Genomic DNA, 19,526 nt, shown 5'->3' with positions numbered 1-19,526 from the left:
GTGGAAATGCCACACTACGCATCCTCATCAGAACCTCCGTCCTCAACACCAGCTGTGAAGGGATTGTGCAATGGTCACTCCTCTGATATTGGCATGGACTGATGCATCTACGACAGGTAGATTGAGAACAAGATGAAATAGCTTTTGCCCTTTTAGGTGGTTCCTTCACCACCTGCCTTGAACAGAGAGCATTGGATGGTTATTTGGATAGAAATAGCATGCAAAGGATGTCCAATGAAGACACGATGGACCAAATAGCTTCCTTTTGCAACATAACAACTTTGAATCTGTGAAACTGAGACTAATAGCAGTTCTTCAGAACTTAAACAGCTTGGTCAGTACTGGAACTTGTGACTTTACACTTCTAGAAAGTAAAATGTTTGCACTGGCTTTTCAAATGAACATCGTTACCTAGGGTCAGTCTCCTGCTTATTCTCAATATCCTTGCACGTTAGATGACTATTTGGGTAGAAATAATGCCCTCTTGAATGTTTTAATTTATCCTGCCTCCATCATGCTTCCAGACAATGCATTCCACCATGCAGTAGTGCTACCAAGTCACTTGGTAATCAACCCGCACATTGAAGTTTTCCTGCTAGAGTACGTTCTGCGCCTTGTCACCATCAGTGCTTCCTCCTCTTCAACACAGCAGGGAAATCAGCCAGGGTGGGGGAAAGTGTCAATGGTATTCAGCAGGAGATTTCCTTGCCTATATTTGACACGAGATTTCATGGAGTCTGGAGTCAACATTGAAGGCAATTCCCTTGTGACTATATGCAACTGGGCTGTCATCTTTGCTGTGGGACAGGGCACTGCCAGGAATGAAGAAAATGGTATCTGGGACACTAAGGTCAAAGCAAAGAAAGATAATATTCCAAGAATTGTAGAACATCTGTAGAGAATTGTGCTAATTGAAACCTATGCTATTGCTCATTTTCTGTTTGAGTCATATGTGCAAGAATTGTCAGTGAAGTTCAGACTTGAGCTAACAGGTCCCAGACTTTGCAAGGGATCTGAGAAATGTTTGTCATTGGTCCCAAGAAAGTGGATACATTTTGATAACTATCCAAAGACTTCTCTGGGGAAGTCATATTGGAAAGAGGAAGGTTCAGTATGTGTGATTATGTTTTGTTGTGCTTTCCAATGGGAAGTATAATTAATCAGCTCCAACCATATTTATTTAGATGTTTGCTTCACTTGATTCTAGTGTAGTAAAAATTCGAAGCCCTCTATTTAAGGCAGTTGATGAAGGAACCACCAAAAAGGGCAAAAGCTCCTTCATCTTGTCCCCATCAATCAGCCAGTTGTAGATGCATCTGTCCATGTCAATATTAATTTTATACCATGGGACCTGTGACTTATATCCTTGTAGAAAGTAAAGTGTCTGCACTGGCTTTTCAAATGAACTGTGTTACCTTGAGCCAATCTCCTGCTTTTTCTCTATATCCTTGCCCATTATTTCTATCCAGATAATTGCCCAATGCCCTCTTGAATGTTTCGATTTAACCGGCCCCCACAACATTTCCAGGCAATGCATTCCATATGCTAAATACACGTTGTGTGACATTTATTCTCCGATCACATTTGGTCCTTTTGCAAATCACTTTAAATCTATGCCGTGTTGTTCCTATTCCTTTTATAACTAGGGACAATTTCTTCCTATAAATATATCTAGTCAGTGCACGATTTTTTGTAAACCCCTATCAGATTTCCTTTTTAGGGTCTTTCTCTCCAAATAGGATAGTCTCAATCTCTTCAGTCTATCCTCAATACTGAAGTTCCTCTTCCCCGGAAGCATTCTTTTATAAATTGCTTTTGCCCTCTCTCCAATGTGTACACATTCTTCCAATAACATGACACACAGAATACTCCAGTTGAGGTCTATGAGGTGTCATATACAAATTCAGTATGACTTCTTTGCTCTTGTAATCTACGCCCCTATTATTAAAGGAGACGGTGAGGACGACAGACATCAGGAAGCCCTTCTCATTCCTGATGAAGGGCTTATGCCTGAAGATCGATTATGCTGCCTGATCTGCTGTGTTTCCAGCACCACGGTCTTGACCTTATTATTAAAGCTCAGGATACTGTACGCAATAGCCTGACACAGTACGCTTCATTAACTACTCTCTCCACTGCCCTGCCAACCTCAATGGTCTGTGCATATGTACACCTAGTTCCCTCAGCCCTTTAGACTGGTAGCCCCTATTTTATGTTTCCTTTTAATGTCTGTCCTACCAAAATATATCACCTCACACGTCCGCCACATATCCATTGACTCCATGAACCTGACTGTATCCTTTATAGTTCTCCATTGTCATCCTCACAATGTGCAATTCTTCCAAGTTCTGTGTCATCTGCAAACTTTGAAATTGTCCTCTACACACCAAGCGTGAGGGGTAGAGTCCCAAGTAGCATTCCATACAAGATCATTAATATATATATCAGGAAAAGCACAAGTCCTGAAATAACAGCACAGAGACTGGTACCCTGTCACCACATTACCCTTTATTTGCCTGTGGCCAGCCAGCTCAGTCAGTCATCTAGAACTGAGTAGATTCTTAACCTCCTGGTTCTCTTAGTCAACCAGGGTTTTCCTGATTTGGCCGAGGTTAACAAACCCAATCATTGACCTTGTAATCAACAGTGTTAACTTGGCTCTAATCATTACAAGTCCCAATACCAACCCCTCAGGAGCTCCATTGCAAATCTTACTGCAGCTAGAAATATATTCATTGACTGTTACTCTCTATAACCTGTCACTTAAGCACTTTTGTACCCATGTTGCTACAGTTCCTTTTATTTCATGGCCTGTAATGTTCCTCACAAATCTGTTGTGTGGCATTGTAACAAATTCCTTGTATAGTACAATGTGTGGACTTTTCTCCTCACCTGGAACATGAGGCCAGACTCCCATTGAGGTGAAAGTCCCAATGTAGTTGACTCATATCTCTATATAAATGGCTTCCATGCACAATATATTTGTCTAGGGCAGGGATGTGATCAAGTTGGGTTACTGACCCTGGAAACCACTGTGGTATAGATGGAACTGATTAGACCACTTCAGTTCTCTGGCATTTTGTCCCAGTTGTTTGGAATGCTGTTTGAGACTCTTCCCCTCACACTTACTGCCTCCCAGTTGTATTATGTCACAGTTAGTATGTCAGTATATCTGAAGGCATAACTTAAGTGACTTGGTGGTGAAAGCTTACTGCTGTTTGTAACTGACATGCCTAATACTAGCCCAGACCTTTGTTGTATTCCTATACAACAATGAGCTGCAAGAAATGTCCTGTTGTATTCTTCAATACCACGTCACTCACATCCTGATCTCACTTTGAGGGGTTTGCGAGAGATAAACACACATTTGGTGGTGGCAATGGTAGGATTTGGATCCATATCATGCTATGTCTTACAGTCTTAGAGATATTTCCCATCTACCCATACCTCATGCTTCATCTGTCACCTCACTGCCTCCTTAATGAACCTATGAGCTGCAATGTGTACATCAAAAGCAGTTTGGTTTATTCTGGAGCTACATCCTTTAACCTGCTATTGCAATCTACAACTGTGTTTTTAACTGTTCTGAGAATGGACTGTAATGGATCAGTTTACATCCTGCCTGATTCTCACATAGATCTAAAATAAGAAAAGGTGGAGAGACCACCTTCAGCGGTTACATCAATAGTCTTCTCTCTATAATAAGGTCAGAATTGAGGAAGTTCACCAATGGTTACATTATTCACAAATTTTCAGATACTGAAGCAGCCAGTGTCCATGTGCAATATCACTTGACAGCCCGAGTCTGATAACAACTGTGCTACAAAAGTGCCAGGATGGGCCTGTCTCCAACAAGAGAGAATGTAGTTATCTCTCCTTGTCATTTGGTGACCTTACCATCACTGGATCATCCACTGCTGACATCCTAGGGGTTACTATTGACCAGAAACTGAACTGAAGCAGCCAGATAAATGCAGTAGCTATAAGAACAGGTCAGAAGCTTGAAACCCTGTGATGAGTAGTGCACTTCCTAACGTTTTCCAACACACACACACACACACACACACACACACACACACACACACACACCAAAAGCCTGTCACAGTCTGAAACAAAAACAGAAATTGTGAGTGAAATTCAGCAGGTCTGGCAGCACCCGTGGAGACTTAAGCTCAGTTAACATTTTGTGTCCGGTGACCCTTCGGAACTGAGGTCAGTGAGAAAAAGCCAGTCTTTTTGCTGAAGGTGAGGTTAAGGGAGATGGATGTGGGGGTGGGTGGGGTGTGGGGGTGGGGCTGGGAGCGAGCAAATAGGTGGGGAGAGGTGAGTGGCATAGGTGGAGACAGAACCCGAGAGAGATATCAAAAGAGAAGGCAAATAAGGGGATTATTGATAGTAGGTCAATCTGAAACTGGAAGCCATGTAATGCTGCAGGATTGTAAAATATTATAAATAACAAAATTGGAGTGTGACAGAGCATGTTACTTGGAAAGCAGTCCCTTCCTTCCGCCAATTAGTGACTCAGAGCTGGCCAGAACAGGAGCCCAAAGCAAATAATTCCTAAAACCACAACATATAACAACCAGGAACTGAAAGAAGTGTTACAGTTGTTCAGGGAGGGGGTTTTGCATTTTTATTTAAGGTTTGACTTTGGACCGAGCTTGCTATCAAAGGTTTTTTCTGATAAGAATGGTCCAAACCAGTGTGTGATTCAGACGTCATATTACAGCAATGTGCTGCAGATGTTGGAAATTTGAAATAAAAACAGAAAATGCTGGAGAAACTCAGCAGTAGTGGAGCAGCTGCCAGGAATTGGCAGCACAGTGGAGAGAGTGTTGAGTTCCTGTTTTAAGTCTGATGTGACTCTTGTTCAGAATGTTTTTATTTCACTGCATGTACACATTTATTATAGGCCATAGTGATCATAATCTTGTCAGTTCTGTTTTTGAATTACATCTCAATGGTGAGATACAGAAATCAAAATATAAATATTTCAAATATGTCATGGCGCACTGTTTAATTTTTATCAGCAGTTCTTTTTTTAAAACTTCGCTGCAGATTCATATCTTAGAGTTAAAGTCGAAGATGATACAGAAGCTGTGATATTTAATGGAGCAGAAGTGATGGACGTTCCAAATGGTTCATCGTCCCTTACTACTGAAGACCTTTCACAAGCAAGCAACCAAAAAAGATACCTAACTGCTGTAGTTTATGGTAAGTAACCATAGTGATTAACAACTAGACCCTCATTATTTGTTCCTTTCTGTTCTAAGAAGGATACATTTGTTCGCAGTGCCAAGCTTAAAAGATGCTAAGAAACAGCCACTCAGAGACATAGAGATGTTATGGCACTGAAAGAGGGCATTCATCCCATGCCAGCTCTCTATAGAGTCAACTAGTTGGTTCACTTCTGTCTCCGGTATTCCTTCACCAACACTTCATCGACTTGCCCACCTCACTCCAAGCACCAGATCCAGCAATGTCTTATGTGTAGGTGAACCAAGAACATATCAATCAAGAAAGATCTCCTGAATATATTTTGTTACTTGCTCCCTTTCCTTTCCTTTTACATTATTCCAATCAATATTTGGAAACCTAAGGTCACACCTCTATAGCTTTTGCACATCTGCATATTTAGTGTTCTGTCTCTCCCTCTCCCTCTTCCCCCTCCTTCTCTTGTACTGTAATGTAAGATCACCAGAAGCATTATCTTATTCTCTATGCTTTTCAACTCCAAATCAAATGGATTCTGTCCTTGTGCCTCAAGGACCTCCTTCCTTTCCAACCTTGCAATATCTTCTGTAGTCAGTACAGCCAGCCAGCTTCCCTTTATGCCTTCCCCACATTTTCTGATCATATTAAATTCTTGCATACTAAGCACCCAGGCTTCATCATTTTTCAGCTACCCTTCTGTGATTGTCATGTGCTGTTAGTGCATGGAGCTCATCAGTCTCCACTTTGCACTTACAATAATGATTTGTATTTTTCATCATTGGCTGTGTGAAATCTCTCTCTTCCTGTTACTGTAATTAGCTGTGATGTCTATCTTAAGCTACATATTTAGTCCTCGATTACAACTGTCTAATTATTTTGATCATTTGTCTTCAAATAAACATTTTTAACTATCCTTTCAATATAATTTTCACTCATGTTAGATTAAACCCTATCATCCGAAGTATCAGTGGGAACACATGTCATACTGATGCCCTCCAGCTATTTCACACTCCAATGGGGCACAGATGGCTGAAGGGAAGGTACCTGCCCCTCGTGCTGGAGGAAGTCCGGGCTCGGAGAGCTGTTGACCAGCCATCAGTGGCTGGCAGCTCTAGTGGCAGCAGTGCCACTTGGAGCAGTGCCCATTGCTGGGGCCATAGGCAGTGCCACAATCTCAAGTGCTGGAGGTCATCAAAGGCTTGTTGGCACATGGATAGCAGGAAGAGGGAGGGTGCCCAGGGGTTGAGGAGGATAAGGAAGCTGGCAATAAGGGGAGCGCATCTAGATGGGGATGAGAGAGCTGGGGCTGGTGTTGTTGGGAAGTACATGGTGTGTGTGTGTGTGTGTGTGTGTATGTGAGAGAGAGTGAGTGAGTGAGAGAGAGAGAGAGACACTTATGAGAAAGGAGCAGAGCCAGTGATGGGGGTTCATATTGCACCTTTGCTCTTTTGGGGGGGTGGGGGACGATATTATGTCTATCCTATCTTTCAGTTTTCACCTTGGGCATTGCTGTGCTACGTTTCATATGAAATTCTTGCTACTGGACCCTTGCCCCTACTTGTAGCTCCCTCTTGAAGTGTGGTGACCTAAATTAAGCACTGCCCAGTGCATTGCAAAACCTCAGGTAACCTCTGTGCTGTGCACTCAAGTATTCTGGGTGCGGAGCTCCACATTCTGGCAGCCACTATATTTTGCATTTAGATTTGGCATGGACGTTATTGACCTTTTTAATATGTGTCACTTTTTTAAAAATATATAGGTTTTTGAGAAGAACTTTTGACTGTTTTCCTTTTCCCATTCTCTGATCTCTAGTACAGAAATCTGGAGCAGAAGGCTCAGCTAGTGCTCCGCGTGTGAGTAACAATGAAACAACAGCAAATTCGTCACAGGAGTGTCTGCCAAACAGAAATGCCGTTTCACCTGGAGCCATGTCACATGAGGCTCGACATAGGGCCGGTGAATACACTTACACGTACAGACCCAAAAGAAGGAAAATTGCGATCCATAATGCAGTAGGTATTGCTACCCAGTGCGAGTATGAAAATGCTCGCAGAAAAATAGAAACGTAACTTATTAAACATTTGAAAAAGAATCCCCACTGTTGTTTTTGGATGCCTGAGTGTTTGGTTCCTTTATTTGGGGAGCAAATTAGCCATTTTATGATGGGTCTTTTCACCTGAAGCCTTTAATTACATAAAGTGGCTAAGCTATTCAACCGATTTATAGAATCCCCCAGAGTGTGGGAGCAGACCATTCAGCCCATACTGACCCTCTGAAAGAGCATCTCGGCCTTGACCCAAACCCCTACCCAGTAACCCTGCATTTCCCATGGTCAATCCACCAAACCAGTTTGGACAGTGGAAAGAAACCCACACAGACAGGAGAAGAATGTGCACGTTCCACATAGTTGCCCAAGGCTGGAATCGAACCCAGAACCATGGCGATGTGGTTCAGCAGTGCTAACCATGAAGCCACAATGCCACTGTTACTTTCCTTCACACAGGCACAGGATATTACACTGTGTGTCTATACCTCAGCTGTTGTCATGTGGCCACAGAAGGAGAAACACTAGTGCACATTCTTGCATCCAGACATGCAACCAGATCCTGTTAGGATATTGTTTCTTTTGCTCCGTTCTTGTGCACTTCATTACTGGGCTGAAAGAAGGCAAACTAGTTGGACTTTGCGCTTTATTTCATTGAAAAATTTGCAGGTAATGCCAGATGAACGCTTGAGAGTTACTTATTTTGTTTTTGCCTGAAGTTTACTTTTTTGGAAAGGCAACATTAGTACATCTAAAACAAAGAGGTCAACATGGGAAAGTCTGACAGACATGTTACATGTATGAACCCTGTTAGTGACAACAGTAACTTGAATTGTTTGTGGTGGATAATACGGGTGAATGTTACAGTTGGGAACTGTTATGGCTGTTTGCATTAATTGTTGTTGTTGGTGGCCCTGCCATCATCATTAAGTAAGTGAAGTAAATGCTGTGGTGCATTTGGAGGCACTGAGTCCCACTGAACGATGCAGTGGCATCAGACAAAGGAGAGAGGCCTCTTTTTCCTGAAATTCTCTCCATTTTGTTCCTCTGGTTAGTTCAGAAATGCAACCATTCACCTCCTGGTTATTGAAGACGCTTCCCAACTATCAAAGGATTCTCAAATTGCAACTTTGTAGCAATGGGGTACCTGCTCCTTCTAATATAAAGAATCTTACTTAACCCCCGAAAGGGATCTCCAGCTAACGATTCCTCTCCTGAGTCAACAGAACACTCACTCATTCCACAATCAATGAAAGTCTGTATCGTTCAAGTGAAGGGGCCTGAATAATTTGAATAATTATCACTTCCTTTTCATGATGATTGAAAGACCAAAATCAGTTAGAAGAAAGAGCCCATCAATGGCAGCATTAACTTAGCCATTCAGACATTTTGTTGGTTGCTAACAAATTCTGAACTAAACACTTAATATCAAGACAAGGCACAAAGCTCCATGCACAGCAGGAAGCCAGACTAGTCATAGTCACTAATAAGTATGCTTGGAGATTAGTATAATCTTTTATATGTAATTCTTATAATGTGTGCAATTGTTTAGGTTCACAGGTGTATCTCTTTCACTTTAAAGCTGGAAAGAGTAACTTTTGCCTCATCCAATAGCCACTGTACAAATAGAATTTTATTTGATTTGTCTACCCCTGCTGCTAAACAGTTTATATGTGTATAAATTATCCACAGCCTCCGATCAGAACCAGAGACACTGGAGATTATGTGGACTATGAAGAAAATGGCGACTTTGTTTATGACTACAGTGCTGACTATGAATGTGTGAGTAAACAGAATTTTACAGACACTGTCCTGTCACATCTTGTTACGTTTGTTTTTTGTCTCACTTAATGTGTGCTCCTGATGCACCCAAATGGTTTTTAAAAAGTTCTTGCTTAAAAAGTATAGATACCGTGCCCAGATTACCTTTTTAAAGATATGAGTTGTAAAATGTTTTTGGCAGATTCGTTTAGCTTGCCTATGTGTTCAAAAATGTGACTATCTTTCTGAAAAATGTCAGCGTGGCATATTCTTCTATAATCTTTTAATAGTCAGTGAGGTAATTGCTACTGCCCTTAGAGATGCACAGTATTAGGATGCAGTATTTTACCTTCTCTCCTCTGGCACCTTCCTTCCTTCATTGCAGGTTGTATTGAAAACAGATCCTCCGATGAATCATCTTCGGGAACACAATGGAACCACCAATCTGCTGTTATTCAAGCTGCCGTTACTTTAAAAATCTTTAAAAGAGGAATTGTAGGACACAGCAGTTTTTGGTTCAGCCAATGATTATATAGTGAAGGGTCCTGGCAGGCAGCTTGCATGTTCTTTGATGTTTTCTATCTTCATTTTCTTTAAAACATTCTTTTTTTGACAAACTCTGATCAGGATTGAAAATTGTTATGAGTAAAGTGAGGGAGATTTAATCCAGTTGCCATCATAAACCCAGATAGAAGATGTAGTGATTCCTAATTTGACTTGCATGTCAGCCAAAACTGCAGTTTTTAGGAGTCATTATAAGTTGCCAAATATTATGTTTCTCATCACATTTTGATTAAGTCATACAACATGTTCAACAGAGCAAACCGGGTCACCTGAACAACTCACAGTGACTCATAAGTAAATTGGAGTTCTCCTATTTGTGGCTTGCAGGAGCCTCGATTATTGTGGTCTGAAGCCAGGATCAAACAAAGGTGGAGTAGCTAAATACAGGGTCACCATTGACCTGGGGGGGAATGGTCTACTTTCATTGTTTTTGGGTCCCAATGTCTTCCTATACAAAGGCCCAAGGTTGGACCTTTCAGCCTTTCACAGGGGCAGGCAGACTCTGGGGGGCCCTTTACAAACTCACCGAGTGGGAGGAGACTGGAAGAGCTTGACCTGGGAAGGGGGAGGGCAGGAGGCCGGGGAACTTACTGAAAGGTTAGTTACAGGATTTTTAAGGTCCTAAGGACGATGTTGGAGGCAAGTGAACATGGAGGACGTAGAGGCTGGGGCTCACTCCATAGAAGGGCCGGACTCTGGACAGACATCGAATTTGGCCCAATTTGAACTCCCAGAATGCCTGTCACATTTTAAGGGAACTCCAAGAAAACCAACTGGCCACTGAGATGACAGGTCCCCTCCTCTGGCCCACGGCAGGGTCTTGCTCTGGGAAGGTCCTGGTTCCTGGTACCTTGGTGACTGTGGGATTAGGTTCACCTCCTACCTCTCGTCCCTAGCCTCTATTTGCCACCTCCCTACTATCACAGACAGGATCTCATAACCAATATTCTCGTAAACTGCTCTGCAACAATTGTTAATTGGCATCAGATGAAATTTTTAAAATTAATACAAAGAAGCAATGGCTTATATAGTGTCTCTTTGAAAATTTAAGTACACTCAGGGCAGCATAGACCAGACACTTACATTTTGTACAATTGCAGTGAAGCAATCCCTCTCCTCTCTACACAGGCCAGTGATATGTCAGAAGGTTCCTATGTTACCGATCAGCAGAGGACACTGGTGGAGATTCTTAATTACTGCCAGGTAATGGTTAGCTCTGTGATGATCCATACTGCCTGTACAGTTCTTTAAGTCTTCTTGAAAACTGACCCCCCTCCAATCTCCAACACAAAGAAGAAACATTGAGCCTTAAGGTTCAAACTCGACTTAAAGCACATGGTCCATGGTTTTCTGTGGACATTCTCCTGATTTTTCAAAGTTGTGACCAGAAGCTACACAAAGAACTGTGATCCTCCATGATGTGGAAGTGCTGGTGTTGGACTGGGGGTGGACAAAGTTTAAAAATCAAAGACAACCAGGTTATAGTCTAACAGGTTTATTTGGAAGTACAAGCTTTCAGAGTGCTGCTCCTTCGTCAGATTACCTGACCCTCCGAAAGCTTGTACTTTCAAATAAACCTGTTGGACTGTAATCTGGTGATACTCCAGGCTGCAAAATGTAGAGCTGGAGTCTAGTCTTTATATTTTATAAGCTATCATTTACAGAGATACATGTTACAAACATGCACCTCCACACCCAACAACTGCAGAAATCTATTTTTCTAATCAACCTGTTCAGGGATGTTGTTGCACACTTCTGACGCAAGTGGGCCTTGAACCTGGTGTCTCAGTCCAGAGGTAGGGACACCACCGCAAGAGGGCCCCTCTGAAGCAGAAACAACTCCCCAGTTCATGCCCATTACCTGAATGCAGTTTAATACCCAGTTGATACAAATTAAGAGAACCCATGAGAAATTAAAATCCTCTGATTGCTTTCGAACATGTACAGATTAAAACCAAAGGGTTCTAATTGCACTGTAGTGGTGTCCGTTATGGACCAGGTCAGACCCCTTTAAAATATCTCAAGATATTTTAGCCCAGTAATAGCTGAGTTTTGTTTAGCCCAGATCCTACTTTTACTTATTTTAAAGGCAGATCTGAAGTGGGTGTTCCAGGTGTGATGCAGCTGGCCAAACCACTCAGTTTTAAGCAAAACGGAATTTATTTAAACGCTGCAGTTGAAATACGAATGAAAGAAAACAAAATTTAGAATATCTTATCATCTTGAAAACTCAACCGATTCAGTGAGGCAACTTAACTAAGGTGGTGTTCCAATTCCCGTAACGTCCCATGAACACGCCCCTTGGTGAACGGTAGTTCAAACACAGGTTCTTGCAGACAGGAGAGATTTCAGACAGAAAAGCCAGGCAGGGATCATCTGTTGAAGCATGGAAGCTTTGTTCTGCATCTGTTTCTCTGCTACAACTAAACCAAACTAGAAAAAACCTGAACAGGGAGAACCAGCCAGTACCCTGCCCTTGTTATACTAGGCCCAGATATTTTGGCACCTTTGCCTTTATGACCTCTTTCTTTTAAAAAAAACAAAAACAAAATAACTTTGTTAAAGTGACAGCTTTGTCACATCTAAGTGAGGAGACCTGGGTTCAAGTCCAGCGGTGCGTGTTAACATCTCTGAACAGGCTGATTTGAAAATATTTACAATTTGAAATTAATTTCAATGTGGTGATTCTGGGATTGAGTTCCATCTGGGGGACGGTATCTCGTTTGTATTGGATCAGCTACTCCTAATGCGCTGTGTCTGATCTTGAATTTTCCAAAGTAGAAATAAACACCAGGCATAATATATAACCCTCGGATAGTGCCCATTTTGCATCACTGCCTGAAATGAAGAACTGCCCCAACCTTTTTAAAATTGTGTCTCCCTTCTTCCATCTCAACCGTTTCCCTCACTGGCCGCGCTGTGGCCCTTCTGGCAGACATCACTTTTGAACATCAGGGTCTCCGAGGAAGTAGGCTGTGCCTGTACAAATTCATTTCACACAGGGCGTTTACAACCATCCGATAGTACAGGCTTTTGTTGGCCTGTAGTGGGTGGGAACCTAGATACCAACGATAAGGCCATTGTAAACCGCCTACCCCAAACTCCATCTAATGTCATTCAGCTTCCAACTGGATCAAAGATGTTTAAGGAATAAACCTATTTTCTCTACCTTGATGTAATTGAGACCCAGTTGCTTTTTCATGATAAAGGTTGACCTTCCTCTCTTCATGTATCTCAACAGCAACTCCTTGCCATTGTTACCTGGAATAATATAGTGTTACAGTGTGGGACAGATCTCATCATCATCGTGAAAACACTGGAATGGTTCTCCACCTCGATACATATTTTCTTGCATCTCCCACAAACCCTGTAATATTTATTTTTTTCATCATGTCCCTTGAAAAGAATTCAGCCACTGCACTATTAGAGAATTCCATATTCTGTGTGGGGAGTTTGCAAGTCTTCCTTTCATCCCCAGTAACATCCAATGAATCAAACATGTTCCCATAATTTCCACAACCTAATCTTGGGATGTCCCAAACTGAACGCAGTAACCAGGATGGATGAATCATTTGCTAATATTATGATTGACCGTACAACGGGCATAAACTCAAGTTGTTGCACTTTGTAATACCAGTTACCAACAGCAAAAAAGCTCTCCACATGAAATTTTTTTTTTTAATTACCAATGCAAACTGAGTCTAAATGCCCTTCGATCCACACCCTTTGTGATTTGTGTTGATTTATAATTCTGTGTATTTGATACAGGTCATGTCTGGTTCAATCTTTCTGCATTTTGCAACAAAATGGAAAACAAATCACTCTAACTGCTTTGAATACAGTGAATTCCATGTCTTCCGTTTCTCTGTCAGGTAATGTATGCTGCTATCCAGAGACTGGATAAGAAATTTGATGTTTTGCATCGTAGAGTCACAGAGATGCCCCAGGGGAGAATGAAACCAATGTTTTTCAAACCGGTGAGTAATGCTGTGATTTAGGCAAAAAGATTAAAGTGTGTTGTATGCACAATGAAACTCAGCTATTACTGGATAAAGGCATCAAGTGCCTTGTGGATCAGCTCGTTTTGTAAAATAGATGTGAATCTGTACAAAACTTATTTCAAGCCCTTTGATTTAAGACTAAACAAAAGTTTAGCCTTTTAAGCGTCTTGGGGTTTTCTGTATCACTCAGATTTTTCAATCTCTCTTGTTGTAAAGTAAGACATTTCAAAATCCTGGGGTGTTGATCAGAAACTGAACTGGTTTAGCCACGTAACTACTGGGGTTGCAGAGCAGGTCAGAGGCTGTGAATTTTATAACAAGTAACACAACTCCTACTCCTACTCTTCAAAGCCTGTCCAGCATCTACAAGGCAAGAGACAGGAATGTGATGGAATACTCAGCATTTGCTGAGATGAGTGTAGCCCCAGCAACGCTCAAGAAGCTCAACATCATGCAGGACAATTCTTTTTGTTTGGCACCCAATCCAGCACTTTCAATACTCTCCCCCCACAATTGAGGTAGCAGTGTGTACCATTGACAGCATGCACTCCAGAAATTCACCCTTGGAAAGCATGTTGTGAACTCATGACCACAACCATTTAGAAGTGCAAGGGCAGTAGGTATATGGGATCAGGTTCCCCTCCAAGCCACTCATCATCCTGACTTGGAAAGATATTGTTATTCCTTCAGTGTCGCTGGGTCACATTGATGGAACGGTGTCCTTAACCACACCGTGGTTGCATCTACACGAGATAAGCTACAGTGATTCAAGAATGCAGCTCACCACCACCGCCTCACAACAACTTAGCATCGACAATAAATGTGCCACTGCCAGTGATACATGCCATGAAAATAATAGATTATAACGAATTAGCTTGAGAGGCCTGGCTTATACTGCAGAACAACAACACCACACACTCTCAGTGGAAGACTGGAATGGGTCACGGATGTTGGCCCAGCCAGCAACACTCCCATTTCATGATTGATTTAAAAAAAAACTTCCTGCATTTTTGTCGTCTGCTCAAATCCTTCTATGAGTTCACCTTAGTGGCATTAATTCCAAATCCTGCCTACTAGACTAGAATTATTAACAATTCTGAAAAGTGTGAAAATAGGAGTACTGTGTACAGTTCTGGTCACCTTATAATAGGAAGGATGTAGAAGTTTTGGAAAGGGTGCAGAGGAGATTTACTAGGATGTGCCTGGTATGGAGGGAAGGTCTTATGGGGAAAAGGCTGAGGGACTTGAGACTGTTTTCGTTAGAAAGAAGAAGGTTGAGAGGTGACTTCATTGAGATATATAATCAGAGAGTTAGACAGGGTGGACAATGAGAGCCTTTTTCCTTGGATGGTGATGGAGAGCACGAGGGGGCATAGCTTTAAATTGAGGGGTGATGGATATAGGACAGATGTCAGAGGTTGTTTCATTACTCAGAGAGTAATAGGGATGTGAAACAGTAATAGACTCGTCAACTTTAAGGGCATTCAAATGGTCATTGGATAAACATGGATGAAAATGAAATACTGTAGGATAGATAGGCTTCAGACTGGTTTCACAGGTCGGGGCAATGTTGAGGGCCGAAGGGCCTGTACTGCGCTGTAATGTTCTATATCCTTTAGCTCATCAGTCGGACGCAGCCTTTGCAAAGTGCTTCTGTGCAGCGGGTGAGAGAGCTGAGAGCAACAAGAGACAACACTGTGGGAGATCAATAATAAAAACAGAATCATTACACTGTTGTTTCACTTTTGGTTAGAAAAAGAGGGTGAACTGTGGCAGGGAGGCCTGCTACTGCTTTACTATCCCTGACCTGGATTTTCCTCCTGCTAAGACTGCTGCACCTCTCCTACTGCGATGTAAAAATACCAGTGCAGGGGACAATTCCTGCCCCATTTTGTTTTTGTCTCCTCTATACCAGGATGCTGCAGGTAAACTTTCGATAGTCGATGTGAAGAGAGGTCTGAACATGATGGGAGAGGGCTCTGGAACAGCTTCCTCATCTTCAGTTCACTGTAGGCAGAGACGCTCACACAGTTCAGTGACTCTGCAATGAGCTGGCCTACTGCCCATCTCCCCAACCACACAACTCACTGTCAACCAACACCACCCCCCCCCACTTTCGAAATAAAGGAACTGAAAGAAAGATTAGATAAACTTATGGATGATAATGGAACAGTGTAGGTTAGATGGGCTTTAGATTGGTTTCACAGGTCGGTGCAAAGGGCCTGTACTGCACTCTAATGTTCTATGTTCACAGTAAGTGTGAAGGCTCATTGAGTGCTTTGATGGCATCTTTTATGTCCCGTTAAGGGTTTGAAAATCCAGTGATTCTTGTAAAAGGTAAGGAGACTGAGAGAAGCCAATGGATTCAGTATAATTCACTGTTTCGTTGAAGAGTCCTGACTGCACAGTCTTCACAAAACCAAGTTACAAGTGTAACCTGACTGACCGGGGATCACAGCATCGTAGATTTGCAGTTCTTTTATCATTATTGACTTGAAAATTAGATTAAAACATTTTTCCTTAGGATTTAAGCTTGTTAGTTCAGGTTAGCTTGTGCTTTTATTAATCTGGATTGTTTGAACCAGAAATGTGATTCATTTAGCCACTTTAAATGTGGTGCAGTATGTACATGTTAATGTATTGCTCCTGAGGTAAAAACACTGCAGATGCTGGAAACCAGATTCTGGATCAGTGGTGCTGGAAGAGCACAGCAGTTCAGGCAGCATCCGAGGAGCAGCAAAATCGACGTTTCGGGCAAAAGCCCTTCATCAGGAATAAAGGCAGAGAGCCTGAAGCGTGGAGAGATAAACTAGAGGAGGGTGGGGGTGGGGAGAAAGTAGCATAGAATACAATAGGTGATAGGTCAGGGAGGAGGGTGGTCCTGGGCCTCCTTCACCGCCGCTCCCTCACCACCAGACGCCTGGAGGAAAAACGCCTCATCTTCCACCTCGGAACACTTCAACCCCAGGGCATCAATGTGGACTTCAACAGTTTCCGCATTTCCCCTTCCCCCACCTCACCCTAGTTCCAAACTTCCAGCTCAGCACTGTCCCCATGACCTGTCCTACCTGCCTATCTTCTTTTCCACATATCCACTCCAGCCCCTCCTCCCTGACCTAACACTTTCATCCCCTCCCCCACTCACCTATTGTACTCTATGCTACTTTCTCCCCACCCCCACCCTCCTCTAGCATATCTCTCCACGCTTCAGGTTCACTGCTTTATTCCTGATGAAGGGCTTTTGCCCGAAACGTCGATTTTGCTGCTCCTCGGATGCTGCCTGAACTGCTGTGCTCTTCCAGCACCACTAATCCAGTATTGCTCCTGAGGCCAAGTTCTGGCTAGAGGACTGCACTTACCAAGTGACCTTAAACAGGCGATGAGAGGAGATGAATTCTTGCTGTTCTGTCCACAGCCACGTTAACTGGAAAGTAAACCTCTTTGCCTGTGTTTTGTATCTTTTGTGAAAACTGCACAAGTATTTTTCAATGCTACTGGCTGGAATAGAAAAGATTGTTAATGGAGAGTTTAATTTGGATGCAGCACCCATTGGGAAGGTGATGTTGCCTCCATTTTGGGATTCTCCGGTCTTTCCCTTCCTTGCTTGTTAATTCTAATTGTTATTTGCAGAGACTGACGACTGTATCCTATGGAAACACCCACCAGATGCCGCTCACCAAAATGAAAGTACAGAAGCCCGTGGAGAGGGAGGTGAGGATCAGGATGCCACCACCGGATGCAGGGTCCCACCCTTCCCCGGTCATGATACGGGTAGAGAAAGAGCCAGTGGCAGTTCCAATTCCAAGCAATCCTGTACGATCCTCGCCTCAGCCGCAAATCGTGTACAGCAGTGCAAGAAGAGCAAGCCCTCCTCTGCCCACAATTCACTCGGTCCAATCTTTAAAAGAAGCTCCAGTACAGTGCTCTGGAACGGTTATTGGCATTTCTGACTTTGCCCAAGGGAAAGCGCCCGCTGAGCAAGACAACAGGGTACCTACGTCTTCAGAAGCCAGTGATGTAGTGCAACCCACCAGAAGACCATTTCAGGATAGTTGTACTTCCCAAGAAAGAGAGGCGTTCAGTAATGTAAAAACTGCAGACAGTCCTGCAGAGCAAACCGGCTTTTCCCAGCCTGAAGTTCCTTCATCCTCGTCCGGAGATACTATGAGTTTAGGTGGGTAATAATCAAACACCAAACAGTATGTTTTCATTTCAGTGAGTTCAAAATCAATGCTTAGTAAAAACCAAAAGAACTACTGATGCAGGAAATCAGAAATTGAAATCACTGGAACGTTTCGTGTTTACTACATGAGACATCTTTTATTGTTTATCTGTGTGACAACGCTGAGGCTTTAAGAGGTGTATTTTGTCCTTGTTTCTTTTACGAGTGAGAGATTGAATGAGAGGTGAAGAGCAGTCTGTGGTAGCTTAAACAGCTTGTGAGGCCTTGGGTTTTTGTTTAAAGAGCTGGAACAATAGAAGCAGCCTGAATGGGTGCAGCCAGTTCTCACAGACCAGGATTTCTCGGTGTTTTCTTTGGCTTTTAGATTCAGCAGAAGCAGCTGAAGTCTTGAAGAAGTAGAAGCTATGGATCTGTGTACCTGGACACCGAGATCTTTCTGCTCATCTACACTACCAAGAATCTTACCATTAGCCCAGTACTTTGCATTCGGGTTACTCCGACCAAAGTGAATCACCTCACACTTGTCCACATTAAACTCCATTTGCCACCTCTCAGCCCAGCTCTGCAGCTTATCTATGTCTCTCTGTAACCGACAATATTCTTCGTCACTATCTACAACTCCACCGACCTTAGTGTCGTCTGCAAATTTACTAACCCAATCTTCTACGCCCTCCTCCAGGTCATTCATAAAAATGATGAACAGCAGTGGACCTAACACTGACCCTTGCAGTACACCACTGGTAACTGGACTCCAGGATGAACATTTCCCACCAACCACCACCCTCTGTCTTCTTTCAGCAAGCCAATTACTGATCCAAACTGCTATATCTCCCACAATCCCATTCCTCTGCATTTTGTACAATAACCTACTGTGGGGAACCTTATCGAATGCCTTGCTGAAATCCATATATACCACATCAACCGGTTTACTCTCATCTACCTGTTTGGTCACCTTCTCAAAGAACTCAATAAGGTTTGTGAGGCACGACCTACCCTTCACAAAATTGTGCTGACAATCCCTAATCAAATTATTCTTTTCTAGATGATTATAAATCCTATCTTTTATAACTTTTTCCAACACTTTACCAACAACTGAAGTAAGGCTCTCTGGTCTATAATTACCAGGATTGTCTCTACTCCCCTTCTTGAACAGGGGAACCACATTTGTTACCCGCCAGTCTTCTGGCACTATTCCTGTAGACAACGACGATTTAAAGATCAATGCCAAAGGCTTGGCAATAGAGTCATAGAGATGTACAGCATGGAAACAGACCCTTCAGTCCAACCTGTCCATGCCAACCAGATATCCCAAGCCAATCTAGTCCCACCTGCCGGCACCCGGCCCATATCCCTCCAAACCCTTCCTATTCATGTACCCATCCAAATGCCTCTTAAGTGTTGCAATTGTACCAGTCTACACAACATCCTCTGGCAGCTCATTCCATACACATACCATCCTCTGCGTGAAAAAGTTGCCCCTTAGGTCTCTTTTATATCTTTCCCCTCTCACCCTAAACCTAGGCCCTCTAGCTCTGGAGTCCCCAACCCCAGGGAAAAATCTTTGCCTATTTGCCCAATCCATGCCCCTCATAATTTTGTAAACCTCTATAAGGTCACCCCTCAGCCTCTGATGCTCCAGCGAAAACAGCCCCAACCTGTTCAGCCTCTCCCTGTAGCTCAAATCCTCCGACCTTGGCAACATCCTTGTAAATCTTTTCTGAACCCTTTCAAGTTTCACAACATCTTTCCGATAGGAAGG

At 42.9% G+C, this 19,526-nt stretch overlaps 1 protein-coding gene across 1 annotated transcript in view; it reads left to right on the top strand.

Annotated features, from left to right (window-relative positions):
* The window catches only part of LOC132820700 (uncharacterized), a 64,274-nt gene that overhangs the window by 12,131 nt on the left and 32,617 nt on the right, over positions 1–19,526 (top strand). The window contains exons 3-8 of the mRNA XM_060832951.1: positions 5,059–5,214; positions 7,027–7,226; positions 8,951–9,040; positions 10,712–10,786; positions 13,456–13,560; positions 17,215–17,758. Coding sequence (XP_060688934.1) covers positions 5,059–5,214; positions 7,027–7,226; positions 8,951–9,040; positions 10,712–10,786; positions 13,456–13,560; positions 17,215–17,758 — 1,170 coding nt within the window. The remainder of the gene's footprint in view (positions 1–5,058; positions 5,215–7,026; positions 7,227–8,950; positions 9,041–10,711; positions 10,787–13,455; positions 13,561–17,214; positions 17,759–19,526) is intronic.

The sequence above is a fragment of the Hemiscyllium ocellatum genome, chromosome 12 (genome assembly GCF_020745735.1).
Source record: "Hemiscyllium ocellatum isolate sHemOce1 chromosome 12, sHemOce1.pat.X.cur, whole genome shotgun sequence".
Classification (NCBI taxonomy): Eukaryota; Metazoa; Chordata; class Chondrichthyes; order Orectolobiformes; family Hemiscylliidae; genus Hemiscyllium; species Hemiscyllium ocellatum.
The sequence above is the reverse complement of the archived record's forward strand: the minus strand, read 5'-3'. Positions and strand labels throughout refer to the sequence as shown.